Genomic DNA, 27,827 nt, shown 5'->3' with positions numbered 1-27,827 from the left:
GACTCTATCATCTATATTCTAGAGAGAGACATAATCAGACAGTGACCAAGGAGAAACCCCCCAGTTTTGTAATTGTACTGATGAGTTTAGGCATCACGAAACCATATTTCTCCAATAGTTTTTATTCTACAACTAATTTTCAGAGAAAAAGAAAATACAAAACATTTACCTGGACGATGACAATTTTAAAAAGATGGAAGCAGATTAAATACCTGGGTAAAAATAAGCCTCCCACAGGAAGCCAGGGCAGACTTCAGAGAGAAGCGTGGCTTCTTGTCATCAGCCGGTGGACACGTGTGCAGGTGGACACTTAAGATACGCGTGAACAAGGGCACACAGGAAGACAAACACATGTAAATTCAGGCACACAAGAAGACATATGCATGAAGACAGACACACGTGCACTCAGACATGCATGGCGACGGACACTCACCAAGATGGACACATGTGAAGACAGGTATGTCTCCTGTCCTTGTTCCATCAAGTTCTCTGGCTCCAAACATCCTGCATAAACCCCACTCATTTCCTGGGCTGACCTTTGTTTCCTCCTGGGAAGCATCCTTCCTGAGGGGAATGCTGACGGGGCGAGTCTTGGTGTCAGACATAGCCTGGGCAGCACACCTGGGGGCCCAGACCTCAGCCGGGCTCCTGTTGCCAGCTCTCCAGGGCACCTGCATGTCCTGCCCGTTTTCAAGCAGGAGGCCTAAGATGACCATGATCTCTGTGCACCCCAGAGCCTTCCACATTCCCTTTCATGTAGGTGAGAGGTGTTCTGTTGTCTTCAAGAAGAGTGACATCAAGATACTTAATGGCCATGGCCTTGGGCACCAACCCACCAGGCCCGGCATCCACTCTGGCAGGACCAGCTCAGACCAGCTTGAGAAGGCTGGCCCTGCACGGCACTGCTGGCTTCCACCCAAACCCACCGACTGCCTATGCAGCTCTCTTATAACAACTCAGCTTGCAGATTTACAAACATTATAACAGAAGAGAATCACAGAGGGATACGTGTTCATCAGAAGGGCCAAGGCCCTGTAAATCTGAGCAGTGGAGATGCATCTGCAATTTTTCTTCACTGAGGACCATAGGCAACAACTGAGTGTCATTTTCTATTTAAGTGGATAAAAGCCAAGCGGGCAATCATCTGCTCCCAGCTCCTTACCGCAAGTTCAATCTCTTCTTCAACGCAGGGCAGAACAAGCTGTCCTGGGAAGGTTATTCAAGCACAGGACACAAATGCTCAGATGACAGAGCAAAGGAAAACATCAGCCCCCAATCCCATTTGAGTGAAGGGATCAGCAACAAAATAGGGTGACGTGGCAGCCAACCACTCATTTTTTGTTTTTTTCCTTTTTCCTTTAAAGATCATCCTTTGAGCAGTAGACAAAGTGAGGACTGCAATGCTTACCATGCTGACTTTATAACATTTAAGAAAGCGTCCATTTTGACCTCACACCAAAATCCACAGAAGCAATGACTAGGCCTCCTGGACCCCCAGTCAAAACGGCTTGAATAGAATGGATCAAAGCTATTTTTACTTAATAACCTGGCCTCTGACTTCTTATGTGTGGAAAGTTCACTTCAAGTTTTAGGAAGAAAATAAGCACAAAGTATTACAAAATGGGTGTAAACACACAGGCTCATTTTCCAAAAGCAAGACTTTTTCCAACCTTTTTGTAGACACAGTCGTGTATATGAACACCAGGAACGGGGAATCTGCCCTCTATTCACAGGTCACAGAGAACAGCCCGCAGAGGAGGACGTTCACAAAAATATAAGTGTGAGTGTTTTCATCAAGTTTGCTTGAAAATGATGTAAGCACGTAAGAAACAAGGACAATGAAAGAAACAGGTTCTAAACAGGAATCTAGCATGTGTTTTTCTCCTAAAGATATTCACCCCTGAAACAGAGCCCTTGTCACCCGCTTCACCTCCACGCAGAGCCTGAGAGCAACAGCCGGGTGCAGCGGCCATGCTCTGCACAACCAGCACTCAGTAGTTCCAACATGCAGCACATGCATAATAACGAGATAAAAAGATGACAACCATCTCGGTGAGACTGAGAAACATGATCAAGGCGAGGGAACGGAACATGAGATAAGAAGCGACCAGGGGGCTATTTAAATTTTGATCACACCATTATTCCTATTTCTACTTAGAAGACTAAAATTGTACCTTTTTTTCATCTTTTCACCCCTGTCCCTCGGTTTACTCAGGAACCTGAGAGACGCCAATCACAAAACTGGTGGTCTGAGAAGACACCCCAGCCAACCAGGGCGGGCGGCTCTGGGGAGGGGCTGTGGAAGTCAGATGACTGCAGCCTGAGAGCTGTGCACGCGGGCTGGGGGCGATTTTACCGTATGTGCTCAGTGCAGAAAGTGAGGTGGCAGAACCCATGTCCTCCTATGTTTATTTATGTCTGTGTTCTACTCAACTCCTGACTCTCCACGGCTGTGCATGCAACACATAAAGCCCACACATGGCTCTGGGGAGCCTGCGCAGAAGCAAGTTTCCTGCACAAACTCTGGGGTCCAGAGCTTGCTCCTGTGGAACGGATGAAGCCCCTTCTTTCCCTGCCATTAGAACATCACCCTGACAGCCTCAGACTGCTGCCCCAGACCCTACCTGCGTCCACGCCTTCTCCCCATCTCTCTCCCTCCCCCCCCCCACTTCCTCCTTCTTTCTCCCACTCCTTTCCCCTCCTCCCCTCCTTCCTCCCTCGTCTCAGCCTTTCTCATGAGCAGCCTCATGGGGGCCGTGGAGGGTAAGGACACAGCTTTCTGCTGGTGCTGTTTTCTCAGGAGACCAGATTATGATACCGTAACTTTAGGCTATTAGCTGCACCTAGATCATCAAGTAAAATGAAAGCAAACAAAACCCCACATGACTACTATCAGGTAAAACTGCAAGGTAGCATTTTCCTGATTAGGTGGGTGTGCACATCCTGTACACAGACATGCGGGAAAAGGCTCAACTCTTCACAGCACTTGCTGCTGGTAAATTACGAAGGGTCATCGTAAGTGTCTGGCAAGGGACTTTTACTTCTCACTTTACATATTTTTAATTTTTCTTTCATTCATCTATTAACAAAATAACATACTAAGCACCAACTATTAACCAGACAGAGACAGAGAATAAACAATAATACACCAGTAAATCACACAGCACATGAGAAAGTGGCAAATGCTGAGAGAGGGCATCACAATGAGTCACACAAGCGTGGGAGGGGCGCGTTCACTCTTGGGGGGGTGGTCAGGGCAGGCCTCGCCGAGGTGAGCAAAGACAGAGCTCTGGCCACGCTACCCGGGGGGCACACCAGGTAGAGCGGGCAGCAGAGACCAGGAGGTCTGGTTGCGGGGAGGGAGGATGGGGCAGTGGGAGAAGGGGCCAAGAGGGGGTGTGGCCAGACTGCATGGCCTTGTGGTTCCTGCAGGCTCTGGTCAGGAAGGAGAGCAGGCAGAAAGAAGGCTGGGAACCCCCGTGAGGAGGCAGGAGAAACAGCTGGGCTTGGATGTTCCCTGGTGAATCAGATGGGATGTGAGAGAACAAGAAGGCTGGAGGCCGGAGGGAGGTGTGGGGTATGTTTACACATGGCTCCACTGAATGGTAAGTAAGAGAGGATGATCACAGGGGTGGATGCTTAAACTAAAAATCGTGACCACTCTGTCCCCCACTCTCCTTCCCACGTGAAAGGAGAACTGAGTCCACAAACAGTGGCCAAGATCTAAGAGATGAAGACCAGCCCTTGGTCTTTGCATGCCCCTGGGTCTAACCTGCACTTCTCATGGACAGTGAACAGATGTGAAGCCTTGGGGGGGGCGGGCGGGGGGAGCAGCAGGAGGGACAGTGGTTACACACAGCCTGGAGCAGACATGGGTGTGGGCACCAGGGCCTGGTGTGTCAGACACAGGTAGGAGGCACAGGTATCCACGGCCTCATTTACAGGTGAAGAACCAGAGTGTCTCAGAGGCTAACTGGTCCATTAGAAAGTAAGTCTACAATCTGCCTTTTCTATCAGATAAGGTGGTTGTGAAAATCAAGATGAGAAGACTGAAAAGCACTCTTTCAAATGTACACAGTTCTGGACAAACTCAAGGTAAACAACACCACGGCGAACACTTGGCAAGTACTTGCTGGCCTTGAAATGCACCCTGAACTCTGCCCCTAGGACCTCCCTCCTATTGGATATGGTGAGCATGAAGTTTGTCATTTCAAGTCACAACAAAAACCAAAATGGGTTGGCAGGTAGCACACTGGAGTATTAACCACTGTGAGAATCTCTGCATGTGGGAATTCGCCGGCTGTTTTGGGCCAGTCATCAGTGATGCTCTGTTCATTTTACTGCAGCGAAGTGAAGTACCACTTCTTGAGGCACTCCAGGCAGATGTGTGCTGCCTGCAGGCGCTGGGTCTCCAGAACCACAGGGCACCTCTAGGACACCACATCACCTGGCCAAAGCCACAAAAGAACAAGACAAAACCTCAGAAAAAGAATTACATGAAGCAGAGATAAGCAACTTACCAGACAGAGCTCAAACTAATGGTCATGAAGATGCTCACTAAACTCAGGAGAAGAATGGAGGAACTCAGGGGGAATTTCAGTAAGGACACAGAAAATATAAAAAGAACCAAACAGAACTGAAAAATAACAGAAATCAAAAAAACACTAGAGGGACCCAAAAGCAGATCAGAGGATGCAGAATGGATCAGTCATCTGGAAAACTGGGTAGTAGAAATCATGCGATAGGAACAGCAAGAAGAAAAAAGAAAGAAAAAACATGAAGATGGTTTAAGGGGCCTCTGGGACAACATCAAGCGCATGAACATTCACACTATGGGGTCCCAGAATGAGAAGAGACAGAAAACCTAGCTGAAGAAATAATGGATGAGAACTTCCCTAATTTGGGAAAGGAAACAGACATCCTAGTCCAGGAAGCACAGAGGGTGTCAAGAAGAATTCAAAGAGACCCACATCAAGACACATTATAATTAAAATGGCAAAGGTTAAAGATAAAGAGAGAATCTTAAAATCAGAAACAGAAAAGCAACTATTTACATGCATGGGAACCCATATAGACTATCAGCTGACTTGTCGGCAGAAACTCTGCAGCCCAGGGGTCTGGCAAGATATATTCTGAGTGCTAAAAGGAAACACTCAGAACCAAGAAGAATGTACCCACAAAGCTAACTAGAAACAAAAAATTATGAAAGGAAAAATCTCATTGGTAAAGGCAAACATACAGTAAAGGTAATGGATCAAGCACCTGTGAAGGTAGTAGGAAGATTCAAAGACAAAAGTAGTAAAATCATCTATATCCACAATAAATAGTTCAGCAACACAAAAAATTAAAAAAATGTAAAATATGACATCAGAAACAAAATGGGGGCGAGTAAAAATGGAGTGCTTTTAGAATGTGCTCAAACTTAAGTGACCATCAACTTAAAACAGATGCATATATACACAGGTTGAAATATATGAACCTCATGGCAACCAAAACCCAAAAACCTGTAACAGACAGGAGAATAAGCAGAAAGAAATAAAACATACCACACTGAAACAATTCCTTCTTTTGCTAATACCTTCTTACCCTACCCACCTCCTGCTTACAGAAACCTTCCATTTTGTACAACCCCTAGGAGCGTCTTTCCACTTGCTAGATGGGATGCAGCCCAATTCATGAATTGCTTAATAAAGCCAACTGGACCTTCAAATTAAAAAGAAACAAAGTTGGAAAGAATGCTGATATGTCTCCCTAAAAGTGAATAATCCTTTTTATGAAGTGAGTGATCACAACTCAATGTCTCTGCTTTAGAAATCTGGAGTTTTTTCTTTTTTTTAATTGAAGTATAGTTGATTTACAATATTGTGTTAGTTTCCGGTGTACAGCAAAGTGATTCAGAGATATAAATACACACACACACACACACACACACACACAGACACACACACACACACCCCTATTCTTTTCCATTTTAGGTTATTACAAGATACTGAATATAGTTCCCTGTGCTATACAGTAGGTTTTGCTGTTTATTTTACGTATAGTAGTGTGTATCTGTTAATCCCCAAATCCTGATTTATCCCTCTCCCACCCCCTTCCCCTTTGGTAACAGTAAATTTGTTTTCTATGTCTGTGAGTCTGTTTCTGTTTTGTAAATAAGTTCATTTTTATCATTTTTAAAGATTCCACATATAAGTGATATCATATGATATTTGTCTTTCTCTGACTTACTCCACTTAGTATGATAATCTCTAGGTCCATCCGTGTTGCTGCAAATGGCATTACTTCATTCTTTTTTTATGGTCGAGTAGTATTCCACTGTATATATGTACCACATCTTCTTTATCCATTCATCTGTCAATGGACACTTAGGCTGCTTTCATGTCTTGGTTATTATAGTGCTGCAGTGAACATTGGGGTGCATGAATCTTTTCAAGTTAAGAGTTTCTGTCTTTTCCAGATATATGTCCAGGAGTGGGATTAATTCTATTTTTAGTTTCTTAAGGAACCTCCATACTATTCTCCAGAGTGGCTGCACCAATTTACATTCCCACCAACAGTGTAGGAGGGTTACCTTTTCTCCACACTCTCTCCAGCATTTATTATTTGTAGACTTTTTGATGATGGCCATTCTGACCAGTATGAGGTGATACTTCCTTGTAGTTTTGGTTTGCATTTCTCTAATAATTAGCGATGTTGAGCATCTTTTCACGTGCCTGTTGGCCATCTGTATGCCTTCTTCAGAGAAGTGTCTATTTAGGTCTTCTGCCCATTTTTTGATTGGGTTGTTCATTTTTTTGATATTGAGCTGTATGACCTGTTTGTTTATTTTGGAAATTAATCCTTTGTCAGTTGCATCATTTGCAAATATTTTCTCCCAGTCAGTAGGTTGTCTTTTTGTCTTGTTTATGGCTTCCTTTGCTGTGCCAAAGCTTTTAAGTTTAATTAGGTCCCATTTGCTTATTTTTGTTTCTATTTCCATTACTCTAGGAGACGGATCCAAAAAGATATTGCTGCAATTTATATCAAAGAATGTTCTGCCCATGTTTTCCTCTAGGAGTTTTATAGTATCTGGTCTTACATTTAGGTCTTTAATCCATTTGGAGTTTATTTTTGTGTATGGTGTTAGGGAGTGTTCTAATTTCATTCTTTTACATGTAGCTGTCCAGTTTTCCCAGCACCACTTATTGAAGAGACTGCCTTTTCTCCATTGTATATTCTTGCCTCCTCTGTCGTAGATTAATTGACCAAAGGTGCATGGGTTTATTTCCTGGCTAATTTGCCTAGTTTTGCTAATAAACTTTTAATCTTTTTAAAGAAAGATTTTTATAAAAGATTTTTTGCTTCTTCCTGCCTGCTGATCCACATAGCAGAGGCACATGTGCTGGTCTGAGAAGAGGCTGAAGACCTCAGGTTTACCTTGCTTTCTGGAGGGCTTTCTACTGAAACTTGTCAATACCCTGCTTACATAAACCACAAATTGCCAAAGCTCTGAATCTCCTATTGTCTATATTTTGTCTGTTTGGAACTATTTATTAGACTAGAAAAGCACCTCTTTTTCTTCATGTATAAAATGAAACCAGATGAACATCCTTCTAGCACTAAAGCTCTAGGTTGACTACATGTAAGTGCAGTATATGCATCTTACTTTTTCTCTGAAAATAAGAGCTTTACCACTAGACAATAAAAATTCCATTCATTACTTTGGCCCACAGATAAAGTCCTCTTAAAGAAGAAAATTTATTTGAAGAAAATAAGACCTGATGTTGGGTCTCATTCAATTCATGCACATCATTTATTACTGAAGGGCAGGGATAACATTCCATAAACTAATGGAGATCTCAAACTATTTATTAGCTTATTTGATGCTAATGAGCTGACAGTATTGGCTTCTTGATAATGGCACATAACCTGACAAACTGAATAACAGCAGCCACAACTGGAAGATCATGAAGAAGATTTAAAAGATCTTTTTTTTTCTGTAAGAAGAGTAATTCACTTGTCCACCGTTTGAAACTAAGAAGCCTACTTTTTCTTCATTTGTCCTCCCTATGAGTATCCTTGTCCCTAAAAAATAACTTAAAGGTTAAAAAACTTATTAGGAAAATATAACTGATACAATGTTATAAATGGTTACTCCCATATGAAGATAGTTTTTACAAGTTTGAAAGCTTTTTGTATAGACTGTTAACAGTGTGGACTGCACTTATATCAGCTAGATATAAGAGTCAGATGTGAGGCAGCGCCTATTAACATCATTTTTTCTTTTTTTGTCTAAAGCTGTAAGAAATGCCAATTCTCAAGTCCTACTTTTAAATTTAAATAAGCGGCATTTAATTCTAACGACATTCTCAGACGTCAGTCAGGAGGCTGTGTTAAAATGAGGTCTTGCCAGCACTTCTAAATTGCCTTGGCTGGGAACTACAGATCTATGGAGTAGCAGGTTATGGTCAGCTCTATTGAGGATGTTCTTATGTACCTTATAAGAATGTAAATCAAACAACAAAAATCTGAATTTGAACAAATTAAATACCATTTTTTTTCATGTCATCTTCAAAAAAAAAACTCCTTTGCTCATCCTTTCACCCTCTGCCAATCAACTCTGGCATAATCTATACAACATATCTTAAAGGCACAGAGAATACACTTTTAGGAAAAGCAAATGAGCAAATCATTTGATCATAACAAGTCTACATGAATGAATCATTCATTCTGTGAATCATCTGTGGCAATGGTACTATTTCACAGAACTGTGGAATCTTAAAAATTTACAGGTAGAAGGAAATTGAGAGATTACTGAGTCTAAGCCCCTTGTTTCTTGGTGGAGGAAACCGAGGCCCTGGAGAGAAGGAATGTGCCCAGGATCGCGTGGCCAGCCACCAGCGGGCGGGGCTCAAACTGGGACTCCTGGCCCCACCATGCTTCCGGAGGCTGAGTCCCCTTAGAGTCAAATTAGACACATACTTGAATACTGATTTCTGCAGGACAATGTGATGGCAAATCTGCTACTGCAATCCTGATGTGTTTTGTACTCCAAGGTCGGACATAAATGTCAGAAGATTATTTGTTGCAAACCTTCTCTTTTGGGGAAGACAATGCCATCCTTTAAAAAATGAAGACTGGATTCTGGTTAATGGTGCCGTATTTCCTCATCAATTTAAATTATGTTACAGACTTTTAATTTCTGGTTCACTCAAAATTAAAAGTTGCTTCTGGGGACTTCCCTGGTGGCGCAGTGGTTAAGAATCCACCTGCCAATGCAGGGGACACAGGTTTGGGCCCTGGTCCAGGAAGATCCCACATGCCGTGGAGCAACTAAGCCTGTGCACCACAACTACTGAGCCTGCGCTCTAGAGCCCACGAGCCACAATTACTGAGCCAGCGTGCCACAACTACCAAGCCCACGTGCCACAACTACCGAAGCCCTCGCGCCTAGAGCCCATGCTTCGCAACAAAAGAAGCCACTGCAATGAGAAGCCCGCGCACTGCACCGAAGAGTAGCCCCTGCTCGCCGCAACTAGAGAAAGTCTGCGCGCAACAACGAAGACCCAACGCAGCCAAAAATAAATAAATAAATAAATAAATTTATTTATTTATTTTAAAAAAGTTGCCTCTGATACCTTAAAGATTTTCAATTTCTCAACCTGTTAGTCAGGTGGCCTGGTTAATTTCACATTAACAAACTCCTAAAAGCATCAGAAGGTGTCTCTTTTAAGGGCAATCTTCTCATGAATATTTTTGCGAATCCCAACCTTTCAGTAAAAAGAGAACTCATGCACTTTGTGCACCGAAAGCTCTGTCATCCTCTGCTACAACACAGCACACTGGTGTGAGACGAAATAAAACATACTTAGAGACAGAACCCAAAGATGTTGGCGAATTAGTCATGTATAGGCTGCAAACGTCTGGATGATGCAAACCCTCCTTTTTCAGGTTAGTGTGGACAACTGGGAGCTGCTGACGGTCAGACAGGCCGCTCTAGCCCTTCTCACCCTGGGCAGGGTGAGCTCTTATGAGCCGTAACCACGGCCTGTCCCTGACAGGCCCCAATGGCTCTGAAGCAGGCAGTGATGCAGGAGTGACCTAGGACCAAGGGCACTCACTGTGCTTGCTGGCCTTAGCAAGAGCCCCAGAAGCCCAGCCCCACACAGCGGGAGACTCCAGGCCCCAGAGCCCTCTGATGTGCTGCTGAGCTGCTCAAAAGCTCAGAAAACCAGTTTTTAAAGTGCAGTATGTGCAGTATTGCAGAAAATGAAGATGACATAAAACCTGCATGTCCAAGGGCACAGGGGTGGCCACAAAAATTTCGTTTCATCCAACATTTACTCTGTTCTACCCTCAAGTTAAACCTGAGCCTAATACAAGCAAATGAAAATGTGCATAACCTGCCAGGACAAGGTTCACTGCTCAACGTGCCTGTGGACAGACTTCCACTCACTCGGGAATTACAGCGAACCTCCAGAGTGAAAAGTGAGTTTCTAACTAACGAATCTAGACTATTTACGAGAATCCATTCTAGAATACACAAGAATAAAACCTCATCTGGAAAAGCTGGGTCCTGTTTTTATTATCACACTAAGATGAACTGCGATGGCTCCGGGTCTCTGTTAGCTGCTGAATGAGACCCCTCCCCAGGCTGCCCACTTGCGTTAACACAGCAGTACCTCCTGATGGCCACGGTGAGAGCCTCTGGTGAGCTGGCGCACGGACAGATGACCTCCTGGCGTAGACCTTTACTTTGGAAGACGTTGAGAAACGCGTCACAGGAAGAAATAGACCCTAGAGGGAAAGGGGGGATGATAATCAGACAGGCGAAGCAATGTGAACAATTAAAAGTATCCCATAATATAAAATGCTTTTGAAGTTAGGATTTAGGCACATGTGGAGTTAGGCAGCATGGAAAAATACTTCATTTAATATATAACTTATCACTCGTGTTACAATGAAAGATAATATTATTCTCAAACACAGAACTCGAGAATTTAAAAAATGCAACTTCTATACTTAAAACCTTTTTGCTGACTGAAGAACTTAACTTTAATAACTTTTCTGAGACATGTTCTACCATTTTCAACATGCATGTTCCAAGAAATGAGTAAATCTAAACCCAACTAAATGAAGAAAACATTTCTCTATATTAATATGAGTGATGAGATCAAGGTATAATTACTAGGAACCTAACAGCTAAACTAGTGCCTAATACCTTGCTTCCTGCAAGACATATTACTCTGCAGAGTTATGGGTAAAACCAATTGTGTATTAAACATTTCACATTAACAAACTCCTAAAAGCATCAGAAGGTGTCTCTTTTAAGGGCAATCTTTTCATGAATATTTTTGCGAATCCCAACCTTTCAGTAAAAAGAGCAGAACTCATGCACTTTGTGCACCGAAAGCTCTGTCATCCACTGCTACAACACGGCACACTGGTGTGACACGAAATAAAACATACTTAGAGACAGAAAGCTAAAATTGTGTATTTATGGAGTTATTTTGTAAATGGAAGAATCATTTATAAAACTAATACAAAATCACCTGTTTGCAAGTCCACTTTTGCATATCAGATGTTCTTTAAGAAAGTATATACTGCTTTAATTTACAAATATACATGCTGCAGAGTTTACAAATGTGGTCAGAAACATACATTGTATGTTTCTGTATACAACATATACAACATACATACATTGTTCATTCAGTTCACTTCATTCATTCACTTTGTTTCTCGCTTATATATTCTTCTCATAAAAAACAAGCTAGCTGGGTTTTTGTTTCAACTGACTGAAATATTTCTCAAGGTATATTAATAGTATTCTGTGGACCTGCTAATTTATTTTACCAAGGTAATTTCTGCTACAGGATTTGATAATAAAATTCCATTAAAAATGACAAATCAAATTTCCTGATCAATAAAACTACTATGGACCATAAAATAATAATAGTTAATATTTCTTGAGCGCTTATTATATCCCAAGGAACTGTACACAGGGATTGCTTCATTTAGTCCTCATAAAATCTGATGACTGGGTACCATCTTGCAGCTAAAAAAAGGAGAAGAATTTTAACAAGTAAGTTATGTTCTCTTCAGAATCAGGAAGTGGAAGGGCTAGGACTCAACCCCAGGGCTGTGTCTGGACCTTCAGGCCCTGGTGCCCATAGGCTATGCTAAGTAATACTGTTTGGCTATTATCTTAAGACCACTTCTTCACTAAGGTAAAGACCAGAAAAGGGAAAAATCAAACCCCAGAGAATGAAACCTGGAGAATGAGGCCCCCTCCTGCCTGCCTGGTGCCTTCACTTACAGGGATTTGCGCCGTCGGCCACTATCAGCATCCGGAGAGAGGAGAGGTTGATGTCTCTCTGATCCCTGTGCGCCACCAATGCCCAGTGCATGTCCCTGGATTTGACACAGGCCACTTTTGCTGAAGGAGAAGCAAGGGGGAAGTGAGTCACCGCCTGTGCCGCGGGATGGCGTGACATTAAAGGGGCAGCCTCCGCAACGCACCTTTGTACTGGCAGACCTTCTGAATCCAGGACAGCGGGTTCACCTTCATCAGCGAGTACGGGATGCTGATCACGTGCATCATGTTCATGACGCTCTGAAAGCATGACACTGGGCAGTGAGTGGGGGAGGGCTCCATGTGGGACTCACCCTGCTGCCAGGGGCTCCCTGGCGGGGGGGGTGGGGACCACATGGGCATCTCACTGGGGATGATCCTTTAAGAGGCTGTGGGAGTGGAAGCGACTTCTCAAAGCTTGTCTAGTCTTCCCGACTCCTGCTTCTACTGATACAATGAAAGAATCTAAGTCCAATGGAAACAACCTAAATGTCCACCAACAGATGAATGGATAAAGAAGATGTGGCACATATATACAATGGAATACTACTCAGCCATAAAAAGAAACGAAATTGAGTTATCTGTAGTGAGGTAGATGGACCTAGACACTGTCATACAGAGTGAAGTAAGTCAGAAAGAGAAAAACAAATACCGTATGCTAACACATATACATGGAATCTAAAAAAAAAAAAAGAAGGTTCTGAAGAACCTACGGGCAGGACAGGAATAAAGATGCAGACATAGAGAATGGACTTGAGGACACGGGGAGGGGGAAGGGTGAGCTGGGATGAAGTGAGAAAGTGGCATGGACATATATAAACTACCAAATGTAAAATAGCTAGCTAGTGGGAAGCAGCCGCATAGCACAGGGAGATCAGCTCAGTGCTTTGTGTCCACCCAGAGGGGTGGGATAAGGAGGGTGGGAGGGAGATGCAAGAGGGAGGAGATATGGGGATGTATGTATATGTATAGCTGACTCACTCTGTTATACAGCAGAAACTAACACACCATTGTAAAGCAATTATACTCCAATAAAGATATTAAAAAAAAAAGAATCTAAGTCTAAATCCTTTTCTTATAAGAACTTAAGTTGAATGATCATTTTTTTATTGGCCTTTCAGTCTTGAAGCTTAATTCTCTCTGGTGTATTCTACTCATTTTTATTCACAAAATTAATTTCCTTTATTAAATGTTACACTGAAATCCAAGGAGCAGTGGAAAGTTGTCTTAACCCCCTCACTCTTCCATCTACCCTGGCTCATGTAGACCAGGACCTGTAAAAGGTTTCTTTCTTTAAAACGGATGACAAAAACTAACTTTTTAAGTAAATGGTCAGTCCTCACACATTGCAGCTGGGACTCATACACCTGAGTGGCTGCACGCACAGACCTGGCAGGAAGGGACCACAACATGGGGAACACTGGACAAGATCCCCCCTGGTCAGCTCTGCCCCGCTGTGGGTGGAGGTGGAGAGAGAGGGCACGGCCACTCTGCAGAGCGCCGGTCTAGCTCAGAAGCTCTGCAGGAAGATGACCACGTGCACCCACCCCCGCACGGGTGAGCCTGCTCACCGCTAGCACTCACCTCCCTCACCTCGCGCTTGCTCCCCATTCCATACTGGGGGAGGGAGCATCTTTCACCATAAAGAAGATAAGATGCCTTGGAAGAGTGTGTGCTGCCTAGCCAGAGACCTGTCTCGCTCTAGAAGGTGGCAGCCAGAGACAGACTCAGAAACCGCCAATTCCGGAGGCAGTAATCCAGAGCATCAGTAAGCAGGCGGGTGACCGCGTCAACAAGATCTATCACAGAGCTCTTGAAAGCAAGATTGTCACGAGAGAACTCTGATGGCAACGGTCATCAAGCAAGTAGATGGGCCAGGCACTCACTGAACATTAAGCCACGTGGTTCTCACACGGTCAACATTCCCATTGGACAGATAGGAAAACCGAGGTGCAGAGTGACTCAGGCAACAGACGATTCTTGGGCACAGGAGCAGGTGACTTGCCCAGAGTCACAAGCTACAGAAGGAAGGGCCAACGTCCAACCTGGGTTCTCTGAGGCTGTGCTCTTCCCATGACACCAGCAGGCCACGGGGAATGCGTGTGGGGCTGTGTTTCTGTCTCACCGACTAGTGTCCGGACGGTAACAGAAGGAAGCTGGCTGCGCCAGAGCCCCAAATCTTTGTCTATATGATGTCTGCATAAATTCTGGTTTATCAAGAAATAACAAATCCCTCTTTTTATAGTTATGTTCCTATCACTCATGTAAAACTACTAGAATTTTTTGCTTCTAAAAAGATATAAAGTTTCAGCATAAGAAACTTAAAAAGAAAAACAGGTGGTGGAAATCATCACATATGAAACAGACATAGGGAGATTCTAAGCAGTGATGCTACACATACTTCTTAAGTGCTAAGCATATCTTAATAATAAGGTTATCCCTCTATTAAAAGTGCCTACAGCTTTGAATGGTCATCACTTCTCAAGTGGCACTAACAAAAATGAGACATACATTCTCTGCAACTCGTGTTGAATTTTTGGCCAAGGGGAAATCTCAAAGTACTTTTCCCCCTGCAGCATAATTCCCAAAACGTTCATTAAACAATGATTCACAGAAAGATAAAACAAGAATTTTGTAGCCAAATCAGATGTATGGGCAAAGTGACCCAAATGCAAGACATCAACGTTTCTGCACAATCTGAAATGCCAACCGTGGGAAGAAAGATCCTGAACTTCCCTGAGCCTAAAAAGGCCGCTCTCTCTCTCGCAGCCGCAGCCTCAGAGCGTGGGCCCATGATGCAGGCAAGCAGCTACTGACCCACTGGTTTGCTGAGCTCCTAGAAGTTACATTAACTTAAGACTTCTAAAAATGGTAACTTTTCTTTATAATGTGGGAGGAAGGGGCTTATCCAAGCCGCTGTGTACACAGATCATCATTCTAATCCCAACACTGAGCACATTAAAAGTTAAACAGGACATTGCAGAGCAAGGGGCGTCTCACTTACTGTTAGGATTCCGTGCCAAAGCCCAACGTCTTTCTTGAAATCCAACACATTCACAATTGTTTCAGCTATACAAATAAAAAGAGTCAAAGATTTTAACGAAAGATGGTCATAGACCAAAGGACAAAAAAAATCCAGTATCACATCAGTGGGAAGTAATGAGTCTTAGAAAAACATCATTTCACTGTCTTTACAGAAATGCTGCAGCCTCCAATCAGACCCATTTAAAATGCTGGCCTGCCTGGGAAGTGTTTCTAGATGAGTATTCTGACACATAACTTAACAGCAATAGCTCTTCACAGCATCACTTAAAACGCCTTACTCCTTCTCCTTTTATATACTGGGTAGGCCAAAAAGTTCGTTTGGGTTTTAATGAACTATTTGGCCAACCCAATATTTGTTTTCCCTCTCCCTGCCTTTTTCTTTCTTAAAAGATTCTTTTCATTTCCATCACATGTTCTCCCAAGAGAGGGAAATGCTGTGTATTTGCAGGAGGAGGCGATTTCCAGCAAACCTGCCACTAGAATGCTCGCCAAAGCTTCAGTACCGAGTGCCTCACCCCCTTTCAAAAAGGGACATTCAAAATACACAGCCTGTATTCTATCTTACGCAAGATTTTTAAAAGTGGAGAATCAGGAAGCAAATATGTATCTATCTTCCCCAATCCCTGCAAGAGTGATGGCCCTGGACCTTTAGGAAATTAGGGCAAGGAATACAGGTCATGAGGTTGTGAGAAAAACTAGAACTAAAACTGAAAACAGTGACAAACAGGGTGGTGATCATTAGAGGCAGTGTGTCTCCACATGTGAAAATGTCTGGGAAACCTGTCCAGGGACCAAACATCAGTGGAACAACTCCACGAGACAAGTGAACTGTTCTTAAAAAGGGAGACTGCCAGAAGGATGGGGAGAGAGAGAAAGCAAATGAGAACAGCAAAAACAGAAAAGTGTCTCATCCATGGCTCGTGACTGACGCTTGGGTACTGGGAAGAGACTCCAGTGTGGCGGGTGCCTGCGACGTGGCCAGTGCGGGGACCTGATGGCAGACACTCCAGCGGAGGGAGCTGTGGGTATGTGGGGTCTGATCCTTCCTTCCATGAGCCCGTCAGCGCTGTCAACAGTGGTTACCTCCGGTGACCCTAACTCTGTGCCTCCAGGACGACCCCAAACAGGGCAAAGAAAGCACATCATGGAAACCAACTCTTTGTGAAATGCAGCCCCAGAACCCAAGTCAGTTGCGGGGAGGGGTGTGCACTGTAGCATGGGCACTTTTTTAAAGCTCCCAAAGAGGTTCCACTGTGCAGCCAGGAATGAATACACATCAATGGTGTCAACTATCTGTTATGGCCTGGACTGTTTTCTCCCAAATTCCTACGTTGAAGCCCTAACACCAAGTATAAATGCGCCTGGAGATGGGGCTCTAAGGAGATAATTAAAGTTAGATGAAGTCATAGGGTGGGGCCTGAACCAATAGGAACGGTGTCCTTATAAGAAGAGGAAGACACACCAGAGCTCCCTCTGCACACAGAGGAGAGGCCGTATGAAGACACAGCCGGAAGGTGCCGTTCGCAGGTCTGGAAGGGGGTCTCCCAGGAACCAACCCTCTGGCACCGGATTTCAGACTTCAGCCTCCAGACTGTGAGACGTCAACATCTGTTGTTTAAGCCCCAGTCTGTGGCGTCTGTTTTGGCTGCCAGAGCAGACTAAGACGCCAACTAAACAATCCAACACACAGACCTTCGGTGGAGCCGCACGACTCTCCGAGTGACTAGTGGGAACAACACTCATCTCACAGGGCTGGGGTCTGGGGTCAGGGTCCCCCAGGAATGGTCTGCCCATACCTTCTGTGTAGCCACACGCCTGTGTGAGGGCCTGGCAGTGGGTCAGAAGCGCGATCCTCGTCACGGTCACCCCGAGCACGCTCCCATCCTTGCACGTCTTGTACTGCAATGAGAAGGTGCCGAGAGGGTAGAGCTCCGGGCCCGCATCCACCTCTGACACTGAGCTGTGTAAGGGTTGCAGTGCGTGCCACTCAGTTCCCCAACCTCGTCCAGACCCGGCAACTCACCTCGATATACGCAGTGTCGTTATTGGCGTCCTTAATGTGCGGGAACCAATCTCGAGGAGGTTTAGAGAGATGTTTTGACTCTGTGACAAACCATAATAGCTTTGGCCAACCTTGGAAATAAAGGACAAATTCCTTTCAGGCAAGCATCCCCCAGAAGACAGGTGTGACACCACCTTCCCGTTGGTGGCACGCTTCACAACGGCACAAGCCAGACCAAATCTCTGGTGTTTCCATCAAGTCTAAGGCCACGGCTAAGGCGCCGTAAGCCTCCTGCAGTTAGAGCACATCACGTGCAGGCTGAGAGCGTGTGGGGTGTTATCTGAAACCTCGTGTGTGGACGGTGTGTTGGCACAGATGCCTCGGAGCACATCCTCCCTGCCCGGCACTGAGGCTCACCTTTGAACTGTGGGATCTCCCCCGTCGGGCTCTTCGGCAGCCCTTTGTGGCAAGCGTCGCTCGTCAAGGCTACAGTCACGCCACAGCTTCCAAGCAAGAACCCGATCTGCTGGCTTCCTGCGTCCTGGGAGACGGCAGCAAGGAGAGAAGGGTCACGAGCAGAGGTGATGGTCGCTCTCCTAACAAAACACGGTCTCGCCCTCGGGCCCTGGGATGGCACCAACCTCCCTGAGCAGAGGTTCAACCAGAGTGCCAAGGCACGGGCTGGTGTCTGCACAGCTGGGGTCAAACCTCAGGCTGCCACTTGCCAGCTGCCTGACCTTGAACAGGGCACTAGCTTGGCCTCAGTCTCGTCATCTGCGCCGTGTCCTTGGCTGGCTGTAAGGGATGCACACGGGGAGCACAGAGTGTGCTGCGCTCAGGGGGCCTCGTTCTGTTCCCCTCTGGTTGTACAAGACCATGACCTCGGGACACAGAGAGGGTCCAGGAACACATCTCTGCGCTCAGGACACTAACCCCAAGCGGTCTTTGATCACATCCGGTGTGGTGGACTGGACACCCATGCCGACCACAGAGTAAGGGCGCGTGCGTGGAGGGGCGCCGCCCCACAGACTGACTGCTAGGACTTGGGAGCAGATGCTGCGGGAGGGGCAGCCCCGGGCGCCACCACCCTGAGCATCCAGCCACCCCACCAGTCAGTTCAATTTGCTTTCCTTACTCCCACCAGCTATGATTCAGAAAATAAAGCCGTGAAGCAGCCTGCATTCCTAGAAGGGAAACGTCAGGACTGTGGTGAGGCTGTCACCTCCTTCCTTCCCACGTGAGACAACATTCTCACCCCAGTAAAATCGGCAACATCGACATCTCAAAACTACGTCTTCCAAGTGCCTAGTTCCTACTCCTCACTGCAGATTTAAAAGCCGTGTCTCTTTACCCGGCATCATGCACAGCCGGCCTCCCAACGCCCTTGCAGCCCCGACAAGGGGGAGGAGGCCTGGTGCTCCGCAGATGGGGACCTTCCCATTTCGGGGACCCTTGTGGGACTGTTCCTTCAAGCAGTGCTTTTTCAAGGAGAATTATAATCAGTCACTTCAATGTGAATTTGGATATCACATGGCCAAAAGCTGTGACCAGGTAAAGGGGTGGGAAGATAGGTTCTGAAGCCGGGTTTAGGGGCAGAAGGGCGTTTCTTTATGAGCGTGAACTTGCTGGGATCGCCTACAGACAGGCTCAGAATGGCTCAGGAGAGGGAGCACCAGGGCCAACTGCAAGAACTGTCAGGGTTCACGGTGGAGGTCTGCTGTCCCCTGGGCCCTGTCTTCCTAATATCTGCTCCTAAAGATCCTAAAATACAGAGGAAGGGTTGAGAGTAACCGTAAACAGAATCCGTGGTTACCATGAAATTCAGCTTCCATGCCTGCTCCTCCCCCATCTTCTTGGTCTGGAAATTCCTACTCAGAGGTCCAGCCAAAAGCCAGCTTTGCAGAAACAGCCCCACCCAAGCACCCTATTGGGCTGAGATGAGACCCCTCCACCTGCTCTCAGAGCGCTCCGAGTGTCTCCTTCATGCACCGGGATCCCTAAAATTAAGCCTAGCTTGACCCCAGAGCCTCTGGCAGAGCCCACAGAGCCATCCGTGGCCTCCATGGGCCATCTCTCCTGGACCCGGGGACAGGGCCCTGAGCCCCGATGCTTGGGAGCCCCCCGACACCCCACACCACTGTCCAGAAAGGCTCCACAGGAAGCTACTCAGGAGGCACGCGAACCACTGCCCTGCCGGCCAGAGCACTCAGGCCCTGACACTGCCTCCCTTGTTTTCTGAGCGCTTTTCCCTGGAATGACTGTTTCTGGCCTGCGGCTGGGCTCAGGGGCCCTTCCTCTGTAGAGTTGAGCTGTCCAGGACCACAAAATCTCACAAATGACTCTCTTTTGCTGTGCAAGAAAAGCTGACCCACACCTGAGTTCAAACCTTTCCCTCACTTTCAATCTTTCTCCAACATAGAGAGCTGACAAAGCATGTCCCTTCCCCGGCAGTCTCTCCACACCCACGGTCTCTGACAAGTCACTTCTCAAGCAGTAAACGCACACTCGGCCATCCCCACCACGTCCCATCTCGGTGTCCAGGTCAGAAAGCATCAGCCATACCCATGAGAAGGACTCTCTCTCCAGTAAATGTGAGGTGAGTTCACGGAAAGCATCTCTCATGAACTTGTTCCGGATTTGTGGACCTGCAACTACTAGCTGGTGCTTTTCCAATTTTGATGCTTGCCTGCCCAAACCGCTGGCTTCTCAGCTGCCTCAGGAGGTAAGACAATAACACAAAGACGAAACGGAGCGAGGGGCTCTTGATGCATTACTCTGCAGAGTCAACACAAGACAGGCTGCAGACCCATTAGTTTAGAGATTATTATGGTCATACAACCAGGTGGATCCAAGAAACCTGACCCAAGAAATTTTCCTTATCACTACTAAGAGAAGCATGTCATTAACGTACTGGTTTTTTTTGCCAATTAATTTTTAACTTTTTATTTATACTGGAAATTTCCAAGCAGACACAAAGATACAAAGAAAAGGAGAAAGAAATCCTATGTTCCTGTCATCCAGCACCAACGATTATCAACGTTGGCAAATCTGGTCTCATCTCTTACCTCAAACACATGCACACATGCAGATTTGTTATTTTAAAACAAATCCCAGACGTGGGGCATAACCTTCTACCCACAAACACTTCAGTTGGGTGGGTGTCACCCTCGGGCTGCCCCATTTCCCTCCCTCCCCACCCCAACTCCCTCCCTCCCCACCCCAACTCCCTTTGATTTCTTCCAGCAAAATACACTCCCAAGAGAAGGATCATGTGATGGTTCACGTGAGATTGTAAGTATGTGACAAGACGTCAATGTTTTTCCTTCCAGAGATGTTTCATTTTAACAGGACATCTGAAACCTTGGTTAAAGCAAACAAGTGGGGCATGTGCTAGATTCTAAGGAAAGAACAGTTTGCATCGTGCAGGACAGTGAGCCCCCTCTGAGCCCAGAGGCAAGCGCTGATGGGCCAGGCCCTGCCTGGCTGGACTCCTGTGGCCTCCGGGGCCCACTTGGTCTCTGGCCCTATGGCACTTAGAATATGCACAATTCCACCCCCGCTACAGCCTTGCTACTTCCCACGCTGGCAGAAGGGAAATCCGGCTCAGTGGTTTCCGCCAGCCCACAGGTCCACTTTGCTGACATCTGGCCTTCACAGACCAGCTCAGCCACCTCAAGAGGGCGAGGAGGACAGCCACTGTCCAGATCTGCCCATCATGGCACAGACTTCTGGAGGCTCCTCTCTTGCCCCTGCCCACTCCGCGGCCAAACCATCGGAGGGACACCCATTTCTCCTACTATGAACTCTTCAAGTGAAAAATGAGCCTTCTCTCCTCACCCCAAGAACTAGAACAGAGAATAAATAAATGCACGTGGGACTAAATCGTTCAGTGAGGCTAATCAACATAGATGATTCTGAAAATTTGGTTCTCATTAGGCCCTTTATTTTAAGACAAGACTAGTGTGCACAGGACTGGTGGATAGAGGATTCACAAACTTCACCACCTCCACCCCTGTGCACATCTTACCCTGGGCTGAATGGCAACCGAGCCAGTGGATTCTTTTATTTAAAAATAAGTAAAGTTTTCTAAGAATGAACATTACATTCTGAAACCACAGACTGAGGCCCAACGCACAGCTTCTGGTTTAACAATAACCTGTGAGTCATCTCCTGGTTCTGTTCACCTCAGAAATGTTCTGAGGGAGAGAGGGCCAAGAAGAAACCTCAGCTTTTTCTTCTGAGAGAGGGTTCCTGGTCCTGAGGTACATGGTGACAATATGAGGGTCTGAATGGGCCTGAGAGGTAAGACAGAGCCACCTGGCAGGTCACAGCCTGCAACGCCTGAGACAGCTGGCAGGCACATCTCAGGAGACCCAGAGGAGTTGCAGGTGAGACACCCTGGCCCCGCTCGACAATGCCTGGTCAGGAAGTGGCAGATACAGGTGCCTCTTCATTCAAATGATTTTCCTCTGCAAACCAGACCTGGTCTGGAAGACACCAGGCTATAGATGTAGAGTAGACAAATCTAAATTCTATATGTGATGAGTAAACAATAACTGCTACTCATAACAACAATAACAAATGTTCTGCGGTCTTAGTGCAGTGCTGACAGAGAATCAGTCTCTTCACTCATTAGCCTATAAATCCCTCCAAATTAGCATCCTGATGCCATGGACTAGAGAATCCAGAGGGGTTTTTTTCTATTTCCAGAGGACCTCAACCCACTGAATTAGATATCAATTAAAGAGGAGCATCACACATCCCCTGAGAGGCTTTCCAGGTTAGTCACAGCACCAAAGAATCACATAGGAGAACGTGGCTACCTGCTCAGTAAATCCCCAAACCCTTCCGCATTTCTCGTCAATTGTGAAGGTCACAGGGCTCAGGAAGATGAGGAAGCACTTTATGGGGTGTGTATTGTACACCAGGAATGCTGGAGGCAAACCCTCGCAGAAATCAGGGTTCTCCTCAGGCCACTGGAGGGGGCTCTGCTGTCAGGGGCTGCAGGGCTCACCCCCCTTCCAGGGCCACCTGCCGCCCCGCCTGACACTTGCAGGTGCCTAGGAGGCCCAGGAGGGAACCTGCAGATTTTGTACTCAGGAAAACGGAAACAGCAACCATTCCCCAACCTTCTTCTAAAGGATCCCCACGTTCTCTCCTTCCGACCCAAGGAGCAGAGTTTCAAAGGTACCCACACACCGTGAACAGACCTTGAGGCATTTCCCCATTTTCATGATGAGTAGCCATAGAGACAGCTGGAAGATTCTCTGGAAACTCTGAGCCTGGGCACATGAAAACCTTAGCATTCTGGAGCTGGAAGAGTCACCCCACACAGTCTGCTCATGATGATGTGCTAAGTGATGGCCCGGTGAATCCAGGGTGGAGCTCAAGGGCACGACACATAACACAACCAGTGGCACGGGGCCATCCACACAGCCGTCGGCCCCGTCTCCTTCGACAGCATCAGAGCAGCTCTCGGGGGACCAGCAGGGCCAGCCCCAGCACAGCCTCCTCCCTCTGCCTTCCCTTCCAAAGTTACCACAGGTCTGTGGTGCAAGAAGCCAATCATTTACGTGGACAAAGACACACACACTGCTGTGTAGGGTTCCGACACTGGACTACACTACAACTGTAACAGCAAGATTAGTTATTTATTCTAATTATAGAATAAGATCCAACAAATTGTAGGTGAACCTGGAACTTGTTAATGTCCAAACACCTGAACAAATGCAACAACTGCCACCCCTGAAATAAAAATAAGTGAAAAATCTATCAGGTACCCAGATTTCTACTGCAGTGACACTGAGGAACGAGATACTGGAACACCTGCTTTGCTGGCAGATCACCCTGGTCAATGCACAGAAGGTGCCACCTCAGGGCAGCAGCTCAATCCGGCCGCTAAGTGGAGCTGCAGCGTCAATGCTGCTCCCTCGGCTGGGACAGCCAACGACAACCTGCACAGAGCCTCAGAGGCAAGGCAAACAGCCCTGTGCTTCCTGATCCACATCCTGCTGAGACGAAAGCTCTTGAAGATGGCCGTCTGCACATTCTGACCCCATGACAGAACCTTCCAGGGCAGCAGAGCCGACCTTCCCGGCCAACAGGCTTGAACAGAAAGATACGTTATTCACCTTTCTCGTGAGGGGCACCTCGATGGGCACAGGCACAACTTCGGCCAGCAGGCAGCCGTAGAAAGCCACCATGGAGGCAGCAGGGTCATTGTTGGGGAACACCAGTGCCACCTGGAGCAACACAGAGAGAGAGGGATTAACCACTAACACGATGCCACTGGAAAAAATTTAGATGCCCTGCTTGAAAAATGCATATTAGTAAGATGCATTTTAATAAGTAATCAGATGCTTTTCCTTGATCTCACACGGAAGGCAAACAGATTATCCGGGTCATCTCTGACATCGTACCAGAATGCAACTACCCCTGCTGTTTACATGTTATCTCCCCCATCGGCACATATTTTTACACAGGTGAAACCACAGTGCATATACTATTTGTCTCTCGCTATTCTCACTGGGCTCTGAAGTGCGTCCTCGTACTTCCACACAGTCTTCACCATCGTAACTGAACGCTATGCACTTCCTCCCTAAGGTGCTGGGCTCACAGCTGATTCTACTCTGATCCCGGCTCAGATTTAGCTCCCCAAGCCTTGACTTACCTGAAAATTGAGAATACTAGTGTCCTAGTGTTGTAGTAAAGGTCAAATGAGAAAATGTATGCAAGAGCTCACACTGTGCCTGACACACAGCAGGCAGCCGTGAACCACAACTGCCCACGAGGCCCCGGCCCCGAGAGCCGGCGCTCGGTCAGCCCGCACCTGCGGCATCTGGCTTTCTGCCCTTCCAGGGAAGGCTTCCGTGAACACCTGCCCACACATCTCCAGCCGCCCATCGCCTCTCCAGCTCAGCCTCTGAAGAACCAGGAGTACAATAATCATGGAGTTCTAAAAGGTAAATTTAAATTACTATCCAAATAACCCAATAATGGATAGTATGATTTTTCAAATGTTTTCTGATAGTCCTGAAGGGAATCTTAACGAAGAACAATTTTCCATCAGATGGCTTATAATTATTCGTCCTTGTATGAACTGTGTTTCATTTCCTTTGCCTATTTATCTGCTAGTGTTTTGACATTTCCCATAAAATCTTTAAATATATTTCATAGTATTAACTCTTACATTTGATGCAGACTTCTCGATATAATATTTTCTGTTTTATTTTTATTAGTGTATTTAATGTTGCATGTAAACTTGTCAAGTTTCTCCTTTATGTTGTCAGCTTCATCCCATTTACATTCACCTGGCACTCAGGTTAGCATCTGCCGTGGAGCTAACGCAATGTCGATCCGCTTGCTCTCCTGTTGCCCGATGCTCCTTCCGGAGTGGCCCTTCCTACTCTAGCTCTAGAAGCTGCCTTTAGGATGCAGCAGGCAGTCCTATTTCTGGATCCCCACTGAGCTCTGCAGGACTCTGCTTCCACTTTAACACAAGCTTCTCCCATGTGTTGCTGCAGCATCGGCACTGCTCTTCCTTGTTGATAATTAAGCACATAAATCCCATGATTTAGCAGATGTATATGATTTTTGTATTACCTCATTCAGGAATTTAACACATTTTTTTCTTTAAAAATGCCCTAACTAGAAGTTATTAACTTTGTCATGAACAGTTGGATAAGACATCCTAATTACCTCAATATCTAAGTAAGCAGGTTGGCATAAAGGACTCAGATGACAGCTGAGGATGGAGCAGGCTGCGTCTTAAATTTGGCTCTGTTAGCAACACAGGATAGTTGATGGAAATAAAATTAAGTTTGGAATTATGTGAAGATTGCCTTTCTATATGGCATTCCTGCAGTTTACTAAAATCAGCCAAACGAGAGACAAATGAAACAGTTAAAGCCAATAAAAGCCATTCTGCACTACTGAAGAATTTTAAGAAACCCTGTGAAATAACTGTTGATTATATATTAATCCTTATTTTGTCCCAAAAGCACCCAGACAGATGCCAGGCTACTATTAGTAGGACTTCAACGGAGGAATAAAAGGATTTATTTGCATGTCTCTGCATATGAACCACAATTATTTTAAAAATGATCTGAGGTTTGCACTGGCCTCAGGTGTTCTGCCTTCAACTGGTGGTCTGAGAGTTGACAGCATCTGTTTTTAGTTCTGGATCTGGCAAAGCAACAACATTCAATCAAATGTTTGCAAAGCTTCCAAGGCACCACTGCTGCAAGACTGCTCTCCTTGAAAAAACAGAGGATGTTAAGAAAATGCAGAAGATGTTGAAGTTCCACCCAAAACTAATGGCTGTACCCACTCATAGAGGACCAGTTAAATTCGGACTTGTTAGTCCTCCTGGGACTAACCTATTCTGCATGCAGGAGTCTTCAAGAGCATAGAACCGAGAGAAAGAAGGTGCTGCTTCCAGAGCCAGACTGTGGATCAACATATTTCCAAGAGGAGCTTCTGGTCTGGCTCCTATCCCAGCTCTGTTCCAAGGAAGGGTAACTTGATCCAGGATTTAAAATTCCCACTGCTCGATCACTAAAGTTCATGCTGATAATGCCATATTATATAACCTTGCAGAGTTGGGTTAAAACAGGATGAAATGTTATATTAATGTAAAGTGAATAAAAGCAGAATATAAAATTGTACATTGTATGTTCTCAAAAATATAAAAGTAACCAATAGAAAATGGTCAAATAGCTAAAGGCTCTTTTAGAATCAAAACTGAATTTTTAAAAAATTTCTTTTAAGGAAAGGAAGACTGTATTTGTATCATAAAACTTTCCTTTTATATCTCAATCAGTCACATGTCCTGTTTTTTGGTGACTGCACAGTGATTCCAGTGCAATACTGTACAAATATACAGATGCTTCATTTTCATAAACCCACATGGTTTCTTTTCATTCAATTCCCTATGTATTCTCTGACATTTCATCGCACTTAACTACGCACAGAGCGTCAACAGACCACCTCCTTCCTCCACTCTCCTCCGCTGGTCTTCCTGTAACAGTCCTGCTGTCCCAGTGCCCGGCTTGTTCTGTCCACATACCACACAACCCCCCTCAGCTCCTTTCCACACTCTGTCCTAGAACCTGACCAAGAGCCACGGGCTTGCTTTTTCTCCTCAAGAAGTCTTCTCAGATTCCAGAAGCTCCCAAAATGAGAACATTCTCTGTCCTTCCCAAAGAGTTCAGCTGTATCTCTCATCACCTATTTTGGGGACTTGTATCATTTTCCAATTTACAGATAGCCAATTATCAATGTCTTCATTTTTTTTTAACTCTGCAAGCTCCCTGAAGGCAGGCTTCACATATGATGCATCTTTGTTTATTCCACAGCTCCCACTACAACATCCTGAAAACCTATTCAGCTTAGGCACATAAATGCCTTTTCAAAGCCCAAGCAGTACTCCCCAAAGTGCATTAATAGGGTCACCCACATAAAAAGCAGCTATAATTTTTATGCTAAGGACAGAATGTTCATTATCCTTGGAAAATTATATTTAATTAAAAATGATTTTCAAAGAGGTAAAGAATCCTGTTTATTGTGACAGAAGGTTATTATCAATTGAATACTACAGTCACATATGCTTATTTAATAAGTATTTATACGCACATGCCAGGTGCCAGCCATATGAAAACTTTTTAAAGGAATAATTTAGAAAAGTAGTCCCGCCTCATACAATTCAAACCACCCCCTGCTAAAGAAAATCTTTTTACATATTTTGTTCTATCAAAACTTGCCCCCCACATTCCTACTGACTTCTTAGCAGAACAGAGATGGTTTATTTTGTAATTGCTATTGTAAAGGAACTTCAAGAGTCTGAAGGCCAAAGACTTTTTAAAAAAACTACTAAGATTATTAACCAAATTATAGATAAGGGAGATATATTACAACTGACTTTTTTTTATCGTGATAAAATAAATATAGCAAAGTTTACCATCTTGACCATTTTCAAGTATACAGTTCAGTGGCATTAAGTACATTCACACTGTTGTAAAACCATCATCAACCATCCATTTCCAGAACATTTTCATTTTCCTAAACTGTAACTCTGTCCCTATTAAACAATAACTCCCCATTTCCCGCTTCCCACAGCCCCTGGTAACCATCATTCTTCTGTCTCTAGGAATTTAAGTACTCTAAGTACCTCATATAAATGGAACCATATAATATTTATCCTTTTGTGACTGGCTTATTTTACTGAGCATAATGTCCTCAAGGTCCATCCATGTTGTAGAATGTGTCAGAATTTCCTTCCTTTTTAAGGCTGAATAATATTACACCGTACGAATATACCACCTTCTGTTTATTCATTCACCCGACCATGGATGCTTGAGTTGCTTCCTCCTTTTGGTTTTCGTGAATAGTGCTGCTACTAACATTGGTGTAGATATATCTGTTCAAGTCCTTGCTTTCAATTCTTTT

The 27,827-nt window shown here is 45.3% G+C and overlaps 1 protein-coding gene across 6 annotated transcripts in view; it reads right to left on the bottom strand.

The window, feature by feature from the left end:
- Positions 1-27,827, bottom strand: part of DIP2C (disco interacting protein 2 homolog C) — a 363,587-nt gene that overhangs the window by 86,496 nt on the left and 249,264 nt on the right. For all 6 annotated transcript variants that reach the window (XM_061179712.1, XM_061179713.1, XM_061179714.1 and 3 more), the window contains 8 exons: positions 23,513-23,623; positions 17,799-17,922; positions 17,403-17,512; positions 17,176-17,278; positions 15,339-15,403; positions 12,502-12,595; positions 12,299-12,418; positions 10,665-10,779 (listed from right to left, as the gene is read on the bottom strand). In XM_061179712.1, the coding sequence (XP_061035695.1) occupies positions 10,665-10,779; positions 12,299-12,418; positions 12,502-12,595; positions 15,339-15,403; positions 17,176-17,278; positions 17,403-17,512; positions 17,799-17,922; positions 23,513-23,623 (842 nt within the window). The remainder of the gene's footprint in view (positions 1-10,664; positions 10,780-12,298; positions 12,419-12,501; positions 12,596-15,338; positions 15,404-17,175; positions 17,279-17,402; positions 17,513-17,798; positions 17,923-23,512; positions 23,624-27,827) is intronic.

Source organism: Eubalaena glacialis, chromosome 2 (assembly GCF_028564815.1).
Source record: "Eubalaena glacialis isolate mEubGla1 chromosome 2, mEubGla1.1.hap2.+ XY, whole genome shotgun sequence".
Taxonomy (NCBI): Eukaryota; Metazoa; Chordata; class Mammalia; order Artiodactyla; family Balaenidae; genus Eubalaena; species Eubalaena glacialis.
This window is presented reverse-complemented; position numbering and strand designations above follow the sequence as displayed.